At 44.5% G+C, this 12,138-nt stretch overlaps 2 protein-coding genes across 6 annotated transcripts in view; both read left to right on the plus strand.

The window, feature by feature from the left end:
• Nucleotides 1-5,417, plus strand: part of slc9a5 (solute carrier family 9 member A5) — a 37,787-nt gene extending 32,370 nt beyond the window's left edge. For 2 of the 3 annotated variants that reach the window (XM_041993710.1, XM_041993719.1), the window contains exon 16: nt 491-1,442. In XM_041993710.1, coding sequence (XP_041849644.1) covers nt 491-1,071 — 581 coding nt within the window. In that variant the 3' untranslated portion in view covers nt 1,072-1,442. Of the gene's footprint in view, nt 1-490; nt 1,443-5,152 lie in introns of those variants that run through there. The other variant, XM_041993727.1, reaches the window with a different exon arrangement.
• A 643-nt stretch (nt 5,418-6,060) lies between these two features.
• The window catches only part of plekhg4 (pleckstrin homology domain containing, family G (with RhoGef domain) member 4), a 106,563-nt gene continuing 100,485 nt past the window's right edge, over nt 6,061-12,138 (plus strand). For 2 of the 3 annotated variants that reach the window (XM_041993668.1, XM_041993661.1), the window contains exon 1: nt 6,063-6,395. Coding sequence is in view for 1 of the 3 variants with exons in the window: in XM_041993653.1 (XP_041849587.1) it covers nt 6,376-6,395 (20 nt within the window). In the remaining 2 variants the exon portion in view is untranslated. Of the gene's footprint in view, nt 6,396-12,138 lie in introns of all 3 variants that reach the window. The other variant, XM_041993653.1, reaches the window with a different exon arrangement.

A 12,138-nucleotide genomic window follows, 5' to 3' on the forward strand; every position in this document is an offset into this window, starting at 1 on the left:
CGGATGTCACTATTTACATACGTAGGGGAGCAGAAATGGGCCTTTAGACTGGTACAGAGGATCCAGTTGCAGAGGAACCTAGATGAAATTTTCCTGATTGGCTCCTCTGACACAAGTTTGAAGAATTTAAAGGTTCAGTCTGAAATCTGAAAGCAATAGCAAACAGATGTTTGTTTGACCTCGGTGTGTGTTGTAATCACAGCTGCTGTGTTCTGTCTTCTGACCATTAACTCGACAAACAGGCATTGCCATGGCAATGTCACTTGTTTCTTTCAGGATTAGAATTTGTTTTATGAAACTGGAGATGACTGAATTCTTTACCAAAATCAGATAATCGTGAAACTCTCTGCAGTAGAGGTGTCAAGTGAAAAGTATCAGCCCAGGAATTAGATGGCTCCTGCAGGGATGATTAGACACATAAAGGAGGACAGACAGGAAGTGTGTGGAGATGTGATCAGTAACTTTCTTGATCTTCTGTGTCCTTCTTCAGTCCCAGCAGCTCTGGAAGGGAGTTCACCAGCTGGATCCCCATCACCACACAGTGAAGACCCCCACCTGCCGTGGAAAGGTAGTGTTGGTTCTCCTCCTCCCTGTGTGTCCGTGGAGGCCACAAAGATCATCCCTGTGGACCTGCAGCAGGCCTGGAACCAGAGCATCTCCTCCCTGGAGAGCGTCTCGTCTCCACCCGCCCCTGCTGAACCCGTCCATCCTCGTATCAGCGCCCTCTCCAGGCTGGGGGCCCCCCGTCCAGCCTCCTACACCCCGCCAGGCAGCACGGCAGGCAGCACCACCTCCTTGGGGGCTCAGGTGTCACAGGGCACCTTCTGCTTCCCGGAGAAGAAGAAGAAGAAGGAGGTAGAGGAGGAGGAGGAGGAGGAAGAAGTGTCAGCAGAGGAAATGCTGCCACTCATGTCTTCCATGAGGACCCCTGGATCCTTACCGCCACCCCCACCCCCGCCCCCGCCCGGCTCCGGGAGAAGGAGGAACCCCTGCGTGTACCTGAGGAGCCTGGTGACGGCACCCCCTCCTGGCAGCGAGGAGCTGCACAGCCGTGGTCCCACCCAGCTGTGATCAGGAAAACATCACACACAGAAGAGGCAGGTCGACAGGCCAGCCAATAGGAAACCAGCTCTCCATCTGTCCTCCAGCAGCTTAGCCTCCTAGTCAGAACTGTTGTCTCCTCCCATCCGATCAGCCTGTCTGCCTGCTGCAGGAAGTGAATCACATGACCAGACAGCAGTTCAGTCACTGCCACTCGTTACCATGACAACACAAGCTTCCAGTTTAGAGCTGCAGGTGTATGATGGAGGGCATGATGCTCACAGGATCAGATGGTGTGATCAATGTAGAGTTAAGCTGACCAAACATGAATGTATAAAACATCATACTTCCCAACTTTCTGTCCAATTTCCTGTCTGACCACCAGTCCAACTTTCTATACAACTTCTTGTCCAATATCCTGTCCAACTTCCGGTCCGACTTCCTATCCGACTTCCTGCCTGGTCACCAGTCTGATTTCCTATCCGACTTCTTATCTGACCTCCTGTCCGACTTCTTGATTTCCTATCTGACTTTCTATCCGACCTCCTTTCCGACAAACTGTCTAACTTCCTGTCCAACTAACTACTAACTAACAACTAACTTCCTGTCCTGTCTGCTTGTCGCAGATGTGTCTTACAGATGTGAGTGATCTTTATTAGCTCGTGGGAAACCTTTACAACTTTCAGGATCACCAGATGCAGCATCTCTGCTGGTGTTGAGCTGCGGGTTTCATCATGAGAAAGATGATCAATAACTCATCACTCAGGATGATGGAAACTCATTTGTTGCATCCATTAATAATGCATCACATCCAGTCCGATCCTGATCTTTTCCATGAATGTGTTTTTTTTTTTAATCATGTTGCATTCAGGCTGTGTCAGAAAATCACTTTTTCTGGGAGAGAGATGTAAATCTTGTGCATCTTTTGAATCTGATGGTTTTACCAGACAGGAGGAGAGTTGGTGGGGACTACTTTCTGTGGTGGATTAATGCTGGAGTATTAGCAGCAGCAGAATGTTGAAGAGGACTGAGTTGCTCACCTGTACCAGCTGGTTTTAGTCTGACTGAGTAAAGCTATGCTATAAGTTATGCTGGACGCAGAAGACGGATTCGCAGACGGATGGACAGTTTTGTCTGTCTCCTTCGTCAGTTATGAGCGTAATTTAGTCCGTTTTCAGGGAGCTTAGCTTTAAGCCTCTTGATGCAGAAGACAGAACAAAACCACCAGAAATCGCTGGGGCAGTGCTGAGCAGAATAGCTAACATGTGACCAGCAAAAGAAACAAACCAGAGAAGAAGAAGAAGCAAATCAGGAAGGGAAGAAAAAGCAGAAGAAGAATGAAGGACAACTGTAAAGATTGCGTGACCTTTTCAAGAAAGGATATGCGAGTGTTTTGGGCGTGTTGGAAACAACGTCATAGTGACGCATTACTGCTGCTAAACAGTGTCTGAAACTGACACTGTCGCGGGAGTGAACTCTGAACTCAGCACTGCCCCCTAGTGGAGGAAGTGACTTAACAACCATGTCAACCAAAACACGCATGGAAGCATGAGGACAGCGACGTATGACAACGTTTCAAGTGGACGTCCCTATTTACACATGTAAGGGAGCAGAAACGGGCCTTAAATCAGAGATACACTAAACTTTCCTCTTAACACCTGCTGCAGGAGGAAAGTTTATTCCAACAGTTCCAGAAACATGAAGACCAATAAAACCACATACCTCCTCCAGCTTAGAAATAAAAATATACTCTCAGTTTTGGTAAAGTTCTTGATGAATTTAGGATGTAGTTAATCATTTAATGTGTGTCAAAAAGACATTTTAAATGTCTCATGATCCTCTCTGATGGGACGAAGCTCATTCCTGACAGTCTGGTAGTAACTCAGCCTCCATGCAGCAGGGGGCGCTGCTGCACAACCCCACCTGCTCTCCCCTGTAAGCTGAGCTCATTCTGCGTCTCCTTTGCTGTCCAGCCATCAGCTGTGTGTGTATTTTGAACAAGCTTCACATTTAAAAGAGAAATGTCTGTTTTGTAAGAAGCTGTGGCTCAATCTGATCTGATGGTTTTTATTTTAAAATGACCAAAGTTAAAGGAACTTTCTACAGCATGTTGGTCAGACTGTAGCTGCTTATCTGCTGCCTCGTGTGTCGGTTCAGTGTTTGTGTTCCTGTCTCTGTGCTGATGAAGGTTAATGGTTTGTTTTGCCAAAGAGTGTTGCCTTAATGTGGAGCATCTGCTGAGTGTGATCACAGTCCTGCAGCCTCAGAAAAGTTCTGCTTCCATCTCAAAGCTGTGGGGCGTCTCTGTTATGATATATCTGAACAGAACTTAAACCTATCCTGCTATACCAATATATATCAAAGTGGACCAAGGTTTAGTCCTGATTTTTACTAACTTGGAGATAATTAACATTTTCTCTTATTCTGCCGGTTATTGAACTGAATGAAGTTATTGAGGTTATTTGTGATATTACTGTTACTCAATCATCTAATCATCCAGCCTCATTTCCTTAAATATTTCCATGAAAACAGGAAACAGCTGATTTACTGAAGCATGTCCAAACATGAATCCAGAATCTGAGTCAGAACCAGGTCCAGTTCTAAGGAGCTTTGTTTTATTCTTCATCCCAGTCTGAACCCAGTTAGAGAAGCTTCGTGTCATTTCTTTCAGAAGTCTTCAGGAACAGTTCTCCAGGATCCTTAAAGGACTTTCCAAAACTTTTCTTTGGATGTTTCTGGCTTTTGTTTGGTTTTCTGTTCAGATGAACCGACATTGCTTCAATAATGTTGAGGTCCAGGTTCTGGTGAGGATCCCTCCCTAGAACCCGTCGAGGTCCGGGTTCGGGTGAGGATCCGTCCCTCCTTTGGACCCGTTGAGGTCCGGGTTCTTTGCTGGTTCTAACAGGTGAAACTAAAGAAATGGGAACAAATTATGTGTTTGTGTGACAAAGAGCTTCAAGATCCAGTTTTAACCAGTTCTTTGCTAAATGGTCTGTTATGTGTCGACACAACTCCGGTTCATCCAGCAAGTTAGGAGCCTTTTTATCTGCCCGAATGATTCAGTGATCAGAGTTAAGTGGCTTAACAAAAACAACAACAACAAAAAAAAAACAAAACAAAACAACACATTCGACTCATTTTAGTCTTTACATAATAATGTTGGCCCAAACAAGATATTAGCAGCTATAATAACATTAACCTGATACTTAAGCTACATTTTGTATTTCTGTCTGAACGGTGTATTAGTCTAAACTATATGGCTTTAGCTGCTATTTGAGACTACTTATAATAATGTTAGAATAAATAAGATATAAGCTGCGTTGTTTGCCTGGACAAGACAGTTTTCAGCATAAAGTTACTTTAAGAAGAGAATGTTAAAATGTTTGCCGCTCTGTTAGCACTACACATTGCTTCTATATTAGCCTAAACAACATTAGCTCTTTTAGTTTAGCTAACATTAACAATATAACAGCATTAACAGGATTACATAAGCTGCTAATTTAGCATTAGCTGCTAAGTTAAAGCAAGATAAAGGTAGAAACTATATTAGTCTTTATGGTGTCAGATACTATGGTTTTACACTTTACTCTGCCTGAATGAACATAGGTCAGAGCTAAGTTTCTTACAACAAAGTCAGAGATGAGGACATAAGGACTGGATCAGGACTCTGGATCTGAACTCTAGACCAGGACTCTGGATCAGTAATTTGGACCAGGTCTCTGGGTTGGTACCTTGAAAGATTACAGCGGCCACATGTATCTCCAAGTCTGAGATTTTTGAAGCAGAGAAACAAACTTTTTGGGGAACTCAGCTGGAAAACATCAGTCCTGCTAGTGCAGTTTTACCAGACATGATTCACACATCACAGACGTCCAGACAGAAGCAGGCTGACATGATTGTGTTGTTTTAAACCTCAGGTTTGGCCCATCGGACCCACCCAGACCCCAACACAAGCTTCACAAACAGTTATTGATCTTTCTGTTAAACCGGACTTTGATGTAGAGATATTTGCTTTTTAAAAATGATCTTCTACTTTAGGAAAATGATCATTAAAGACCATAACATGTGGCATGAATGCAGGAGGTGGTTGATGGTGGAGTTCTTCCTCCAGGTGGAGCTGCTGCTGATCTGCAGCCGCTGTAAAGACGGTGCAGCAGTGAGGATGGAGGACATGCTGCTGCTTGTCCAGCCAACGGCCTCGGCCGTCACCGCTCTGCTATCATGTGAGCACAGACGCAGGAATGTGCAGCGCAGCATCAAGTTACCTGTGATTCAGGTCACTGTGTGAAAATTCAAACATGTTTGTCTTTGTGCCAACTGTCTGCTGCCTCCAGCTTCCACTCGGATAATAAATGTGAGGCTTGTTTTCTGAATGAGCCCAGATGTCTTTGTGTTTCTTTATTGAACTCTGAGAGAAACTCTGATACTCCATCCTCTGCCAGGGGGAATTAATAACTGATCATCCCAGCGGGTGGTGTTGTATTGAACATGGTTAGGAAGCCCGATTAGTCACCTTTACAGCCAGGTAGACCTGGCTAAATGTGGGACTTCTCCTAAAATGTTCTAAATGATAAATAAACTGATAATCAGCATAAACACTTAGAAACTTGCTGGTTTTCTTTATTTCCTTCAGTTATTTCGGTTTTAACCATCATGGTGGGTAAGTTTAAAACACAGACTTTCTTTAGAGACACTGAAGGCAGAATGAAGAAAATATTTACATCTGAACTAAATAACTAAACTCAGAACCAGCGCCAAAGTAAAGCAATAGAGATTAAAGACAAAACAGAAAAAGCCAGATGAGGATGACAGCGAGGAAGGAAACGGAGTAAATCCTGGATGATGTGAGGAGGTTAATTATACAACCATGGAGCTGTTAGCAGGTGGCACCGCAGAAACAGAAAGAAAGCTGAGGCAGGAGTCACCTCCTCCCTGCTGCACCTCCTTCCTACAGCACCTCCTTTCTGCTGCACCTCATACCTGCTGCAGCGCCGGTGATGATTACATACAATCAACACGGTCTATTTCCTTCACCGTTGTCTCACCGCAGACGGACTGCAGGGGGCGCCAGGCTAATCGTGATTGAGGAATTAGAGTGAACACCAACCGCAGATGGAGCTTTGAGTACACGTGGAGACTGTGTTTGTTTTTATACATAAGGGAAGAAAAGATAAGTTAACCTTCTTAAATGTCCCACTGGACTTTGTAACGCCGGAGAGGGAGGTCAAACCGCACGACGGAAGATTGGCTTAACCTGTTAGCATAAAGCTAAAGCGGATAAACGGGCGCTGCTGTAGCCAACAGGTGGAGCACGATCTACAGGCTACAGGCTACATGCCATGTCTTTCTGACAGGTGAGTTCATGTCTGGATGCTTGGATAACTTGTTGGTTGGTTAGTTAACCTGTCTGCTGACGACAAATATTAGTTTTGTTAGCATGTTAGCATTGTGGAGCCTCCCCTAATAGCTGGAGCGATAGCGGTTAACTTCCGAGTCACGTGACCTGTTGGCGGTTTTAGTTACTGACAATGTGAGAAAAAGATTTCAGGCCAGATTTGAAATTTGTTTGTTGTAACATATTTTCCCCATATATTATAAACGATTACGTGAAATGTACACCGCTGAGAAAAATTGTTATTGTTTTCAGTATCGGTAATATGACTGTTTCCATGGTTACAGCACCTGGCCGTTAGTAAAATGTGGCGTTACTATAATTCAGCACACAGAAGCCATCTTCGCCCGAAATGGCGACTCTGAATCAAGTTAATGTAGTTGCCTGTAAATAATGTTTGGTTGTACATCGTACTTTGTTTCATATTTTGACGCATTAGGTGTTTTATCTGAACGTTACACACCATTCCTGATGGTACTGGGTCTGTCTGCATTTGGTCTGATGATCACACAGCGCTCTTCTGTTAACACAATGCATGAAAATACAGTTAACAAATTAAAGTGCTGTACATTCTCACTGGGAATACAGGAGAATCAGGACTGTCTGATTATTTAAGTGCTGCAGCAGAGCAGCGGGAGAAATGACACAGACACTGCAGGTGAGAATATTCTGTACTCTCCAGGTTTGTCTTGCTGGATTGGATAGAATGACTAACTTAATGTGACTGTCTCTAAACCTCTGCATGCACACGTATAACTATTCTATGTTTAAGTTCTGATATCTGAAATTGGATATCTGCCGATACCGATATGTTGGGATATCAAATCAGATTACGCGAACATTATTGTCATTGCTGCTGTTACTGTGTCCGGTTTCATTGGGCTGTAATTAACCTCACATCCGTTCTTACTGATAAACAGGATTCCTTCAGTTTAAGTATTCTCCACAATAATTTGTGAAAAAATCCCCCCATATCAAAATGTAGACTGTGTTTTAAATCTTAATAAATAAAGGAAATAATAATTCAGCAGTAACAACTTCTTTTTTAATGTTTAAAATAAATCCACGAGGATCGACTGGTGATGCTTTCATCAGGCTTTTCAGTTAAATATTTGAAATAAAAGTACAGGCCAAGCTATAAAAAAAACAGAATTCTGTGCATAACTTAATTTATTTCAGTAATTCAGCGTAACAGGTAAACTAATAAAGACATGTTATATGCAGAGTGAGCGCGTTCCAGCATTTCTTCGTTATCATTTTCATCATCATGGTTCAGTTTATGAAAAAAATCCTAATCTCACAAAATTAGAATTTTACATGAAATCAGAAGGAAACTGGATCCAGAACTGTGACCGGTCTAGTCCTGCATATGAACCCAGGTCTCGTTCTAGTCCTGCATATGAACCCAGGTATCGGTCTAGTCCTGCATATGAACCCAGGTATCGGTCTAGTCCTGCATATGAACCCAGGTATCGGTCTAGTCCTGCATATGAACCCAGGTCTCGGTCTAGTCCTGCATATGAACCAGGTCTCGTTCTAGTCCTGCATATGAACCCAGGTCTTGGTCTAGTCCTGCATATGAACCCAGGTCTCGGTCTAGTCCTGCATATGAACCAGGTCTCGTTCTAGTCCTGCATATGAACCAGGTCTCGTTCTAGTCCTGCATATGAACCCAGGTCTTGGTCTAGTCCTGCATATGAACCCAGGTCTCGTTCTCGTCCTGCATATGAACCAGGTCTCGTTCTAGTCCTGCATATGAACCCAGGTCTTGGTCTAGTCCCGCATATGAACCCAGGTCTCGGTCTAGTCCTGCATATGAACCCAGGTCTCGGTCTAGTCCTGCATATGAACCCAGTTCTCGGTCTAGTCCTGCATATGAACCCAGTTCTCGGTCTAGTCCTGCATATGAACCCGGGTCTCGATCTAGTCCTTCTGCATGGACTCCTGCCTCCATGTGGCGTGGATGTTACCAGCCTGTGGTCCTGCTGGGTGGAATGAAGACCAGGATTCTTCAGTCCTTCAGCTCTTCTGCATCACTCCGTCTCATGTGTCTCATCTTCCTCTTGGAAAGGCTCCACAGGTTTTCTACGGGGTTCAGGTCTGGAGAGTCTGCTGTCCAGTCCAGTAATCCTGGGTCCTTGAACCAGGTTCTGGTTCTTGTGGAACTGAGCTGGCAGTCAGACACTAGTAACATTGCTAAAAAAGCTCGCCAGCGTCTCCTTTTACGGAAATGAAAGAATTCACTCAGAACAGAAGTACTCTTTGAAGCTTGTATGGTGTGGAATGGAAAGTCTTCTCACCAGCTCACTGTGTGGTTTGGTAATCTCACTGTGTTTAACAGTGGTTCGCTCTGCTCACAGGACCATAGGCTGTGACCTGCCGGTCCTGGAGGACTAGGCCTGTCACGATAACAAATTTAGCTGTACGATAAATTTTCTCAGAAATTATCGCGATAAACGATAATATTGCGCAGAGCGCTAATGTGTCATTTTGAGACCATTCTCAACTAATATAGTGACATATGCCGTAATAATGCAAGTACACATTTTCAAAGGTCAATAAACTAAATAAATAAAAGCGCCTTTTTCACTGTTGCATCTTCAAATAAACTCCAGACAAGTAGACAAGCATGCCGGTTTTAATGACGAACCAAACTTCAGCACTTTACATCGAACAAAAACCCGTGTTCTTCTTCTGCTCTTCAAAATCTACTGCTTGTGAAACAAAGTCATTCTGCCCTCTGTTGGCCTTATAAGTAACTACAACCCAGCAGTTAGCTGGGATACCACATTCACATACGCCGGGACACCGGCCCAAAAGTTATGCGGCCCACTGGGAATCCTCCCAAACCTCTCGATTAGCCGGCATTGCTCTTAATGTGTATTTTGTCATATACGGTAGTATATAGGCTGATTCTATTTGCGTAATGTGCCTGCGGATTACAGGGGTTATTACGGTAGACCAGGAAGTGGGGGCTTTGTACTGACGTCGTAAGCTAGAATGTGTGTGTTCTGCTTACATGTGGGAAGCAGCGAAACAATAAAAGAGGAGATGCTTGCATCTATTATTTACATATTTCAGCATGAGAATCGGAGGTTTAGCGCGAGAGCGTGAGAAGCCACTTAAATACGCAAGTCTCATGGCCATTGCGTGTTGGCAGCCGTGCAAAACAAATGCGGCTTACCGGCTCGTGCTGCAACATGCTGCTGTCAAGTATGACACCAGAGAGATCACTCCGCAAGAAACCAGAGCGTTTAGTCGAAATACTCCATAGTGAAACCTATTGTCATACACAGTCTATGGTAAAGGGGGGACGAAAAAAAATTATCGCGGCCGGCATACTTATCGTGCTCTTATTTTCTTATCGTTCAATTAATTGACTTATTGCTTATCGCGACAGGCCTATGGAGGACATTTACAAATCTAGACTCTTAACAAGAGCTCTACAGATCATCAACGATCCCTCTGGCCACCTGCTACAGAGATGTTCCACCTCCTGCCCTCATGGAAACGATATCGAGCTATTAAACTCGCCACATCTCGTCATACTAAAAGTTTTTTCCCACAGGCCGTCATGACTGAACAATGCACATTAAATACCTCAGACATGCACCTTACTGTTTTAGTTACCTCTTTACTGCTTTTTATTTACACAATGTCTTTATTGTTTCTCAGTATTTCTGGGTTTTAGGACGCGTCCATGTGTTGTATCTTTAGTCTTGTGTTTCGTATGTTTTGTCTGTTAAATGTTGACACTGAACTTTGCAGCTGCTACAACTAGAACATCACCCCCACTGTGGAAACTTCATGCTGCACTTTAAGGGTCTTGGATTGTTGCCTCTCCAGTCTTCCTCCAGACTGTGGGACCTGGACCCACATGAGATGGAGAATTTGCTCATCAGAAAAGACCTCTTTGGACCACTGCTCACCAGACCAGGTCCTGGTTTCTTTAGACCAGGTCACATCCTGCTGACATGTTCAGGAGTGGCTGGACTAGAGGACTATGACATGTGAAGTCCAGGTCCAGGATCTGTCTGTGTGTGGTGGATCTGGAAGCTCTAACTCCAGCCTCAGTCCAGTCCTGGTGAAGCCCCCCCACATTTCTGACCGTCCTGTCCATCTGCTTCATCCTGCTGCTTGTTCCAGCTTGTGCCAAATAAAATGGAGGGGATGGAGGGGACAGGGAGACCAGAGGACAGAGGGGACAGGGGAGATGGAGGGGACAGGGAGACCAGAGGACAGAGGGGACAGGAAGGATGGAGGATACAGGGAGACCAGAGGACAGAGGGGACAGGGAGACCAGAGGACAGAGGGGACAGGGAGACCAGAGGACAGAGTGGACAGGGGAGATGGAGGGTACAGGGAGACCAGAGGACAGAGTGGACAGGGGAGATGGAGGGGACAGGGAGACCAGAGGACAGAGGGGACGGGACATAATGCAGATGTGAAAAATCTCTGACCTTTTGGTGAAGTTGCCGTTCTGTGTGAGCTACGTTTGGTTGTGTAGATGTGATGGAAACATTTCTGGGGAGGGTATGACTGGGACATGGAGGTTTGTGAGCTGCCAACGTGCGGCGCCTGAAGGGAGCCTTGAATTCATCGAGACATTCCCCTACTAGCTCTACAGCATTCAAAAAATATTAGCACAAATGTGGGGAAGAATACTGCTACCTGATTGGTTTGTGCTGACCACAGGGCTCGTCAGCTGAGCCGAGGTTAGACGACAGTTAGGACTCATCCGCCGCTGTGGTTTGGACTTGGGCGGATGCTGAGGGGTCCGGCTTGAGAGGCTAAAGGTAACGCTGACATGCAAGCTAACATTAGCTTTTCATGTCTGAACTCGCTGCCTAAATTATAGAATCTAAGCCAACAAAATAACATCAGGGTTCATAAGCAAATTCTTTATTCACTTTTTTTATTATTCACCTACTAAATAGTAACTGTGAATACATTTGCCTTTCAATCTGAAATCCAACTATATACGTAGGACTAATGTTCCGGGTAAGACAGTTTCCAGGTTTTCTCTGTGAGTTAGGGTGGGCTGTTCGGGGGGGTAGGGTAGGTCTGTGCTTTATATCTCTGAACTTGTGGAACTCGTCTTTTTCTACACGTGGAATAAATGTGTTCTTTGAAATCAGATTTTCCAGTGAACAGATATTTGTATAACATCTGAATTAAGTGTGAAGAACCAGCGTTCTATCGGTAAGCTGTAAGTTAACCTTCTAACTTCTAGAATGAGTGTGTTAGGAGAGGAAGGTGTGGTGGTGGTAAACACCTGGATGCAGGTATCAAGTGCAGCTGGAACTGGTCTTGGCTCAGATTAGAAGGTCCCAGCACAGGACCAGAGCTGTCATTTAATCTGTCAGCTGTTAGACACTTTATTAAACATTCATACTGTCCCTGAACTCTGCTGGATTCTTTCTCAAAGTGCACTAGATTCATGCTTTTATATTCAAAATGTCCAAAATGTCCTTCCTGGGGGAACATGTCCCTGGACCCTCTTGGAGGGGTTGTATCATTTTTTCACCCCTGCCTTGTTTTCATGTCTGGTAATTACAAAATGACACGATAACATGTCGTTTCAATGCTACATTAGATAAACATCACAGTCATTTATCTTTACTGTAGCATAAAAAGCTGGAGGTTCTCCTGCAGGTGGTGAAATGTCCCTCTCCGTCTGTCCTAACGTCCCACATGGACCACCG

Source organism: Melanotaenia boesemani, chromosome 1, assembly GCF_017639745.1.
Source record: "Melanotaenia boesemani isolate fMelBoe1 chromosome 1, fMelBoe1.pri, whole genome shotgun sequence".
Taxonomy (NCBI): Eukaryota; Metazoa; Chordata; class Actinopteri; order Atheriniformes; family Melanotaeniidae; genus Melanotaenia; species Melanotaenia boesemani.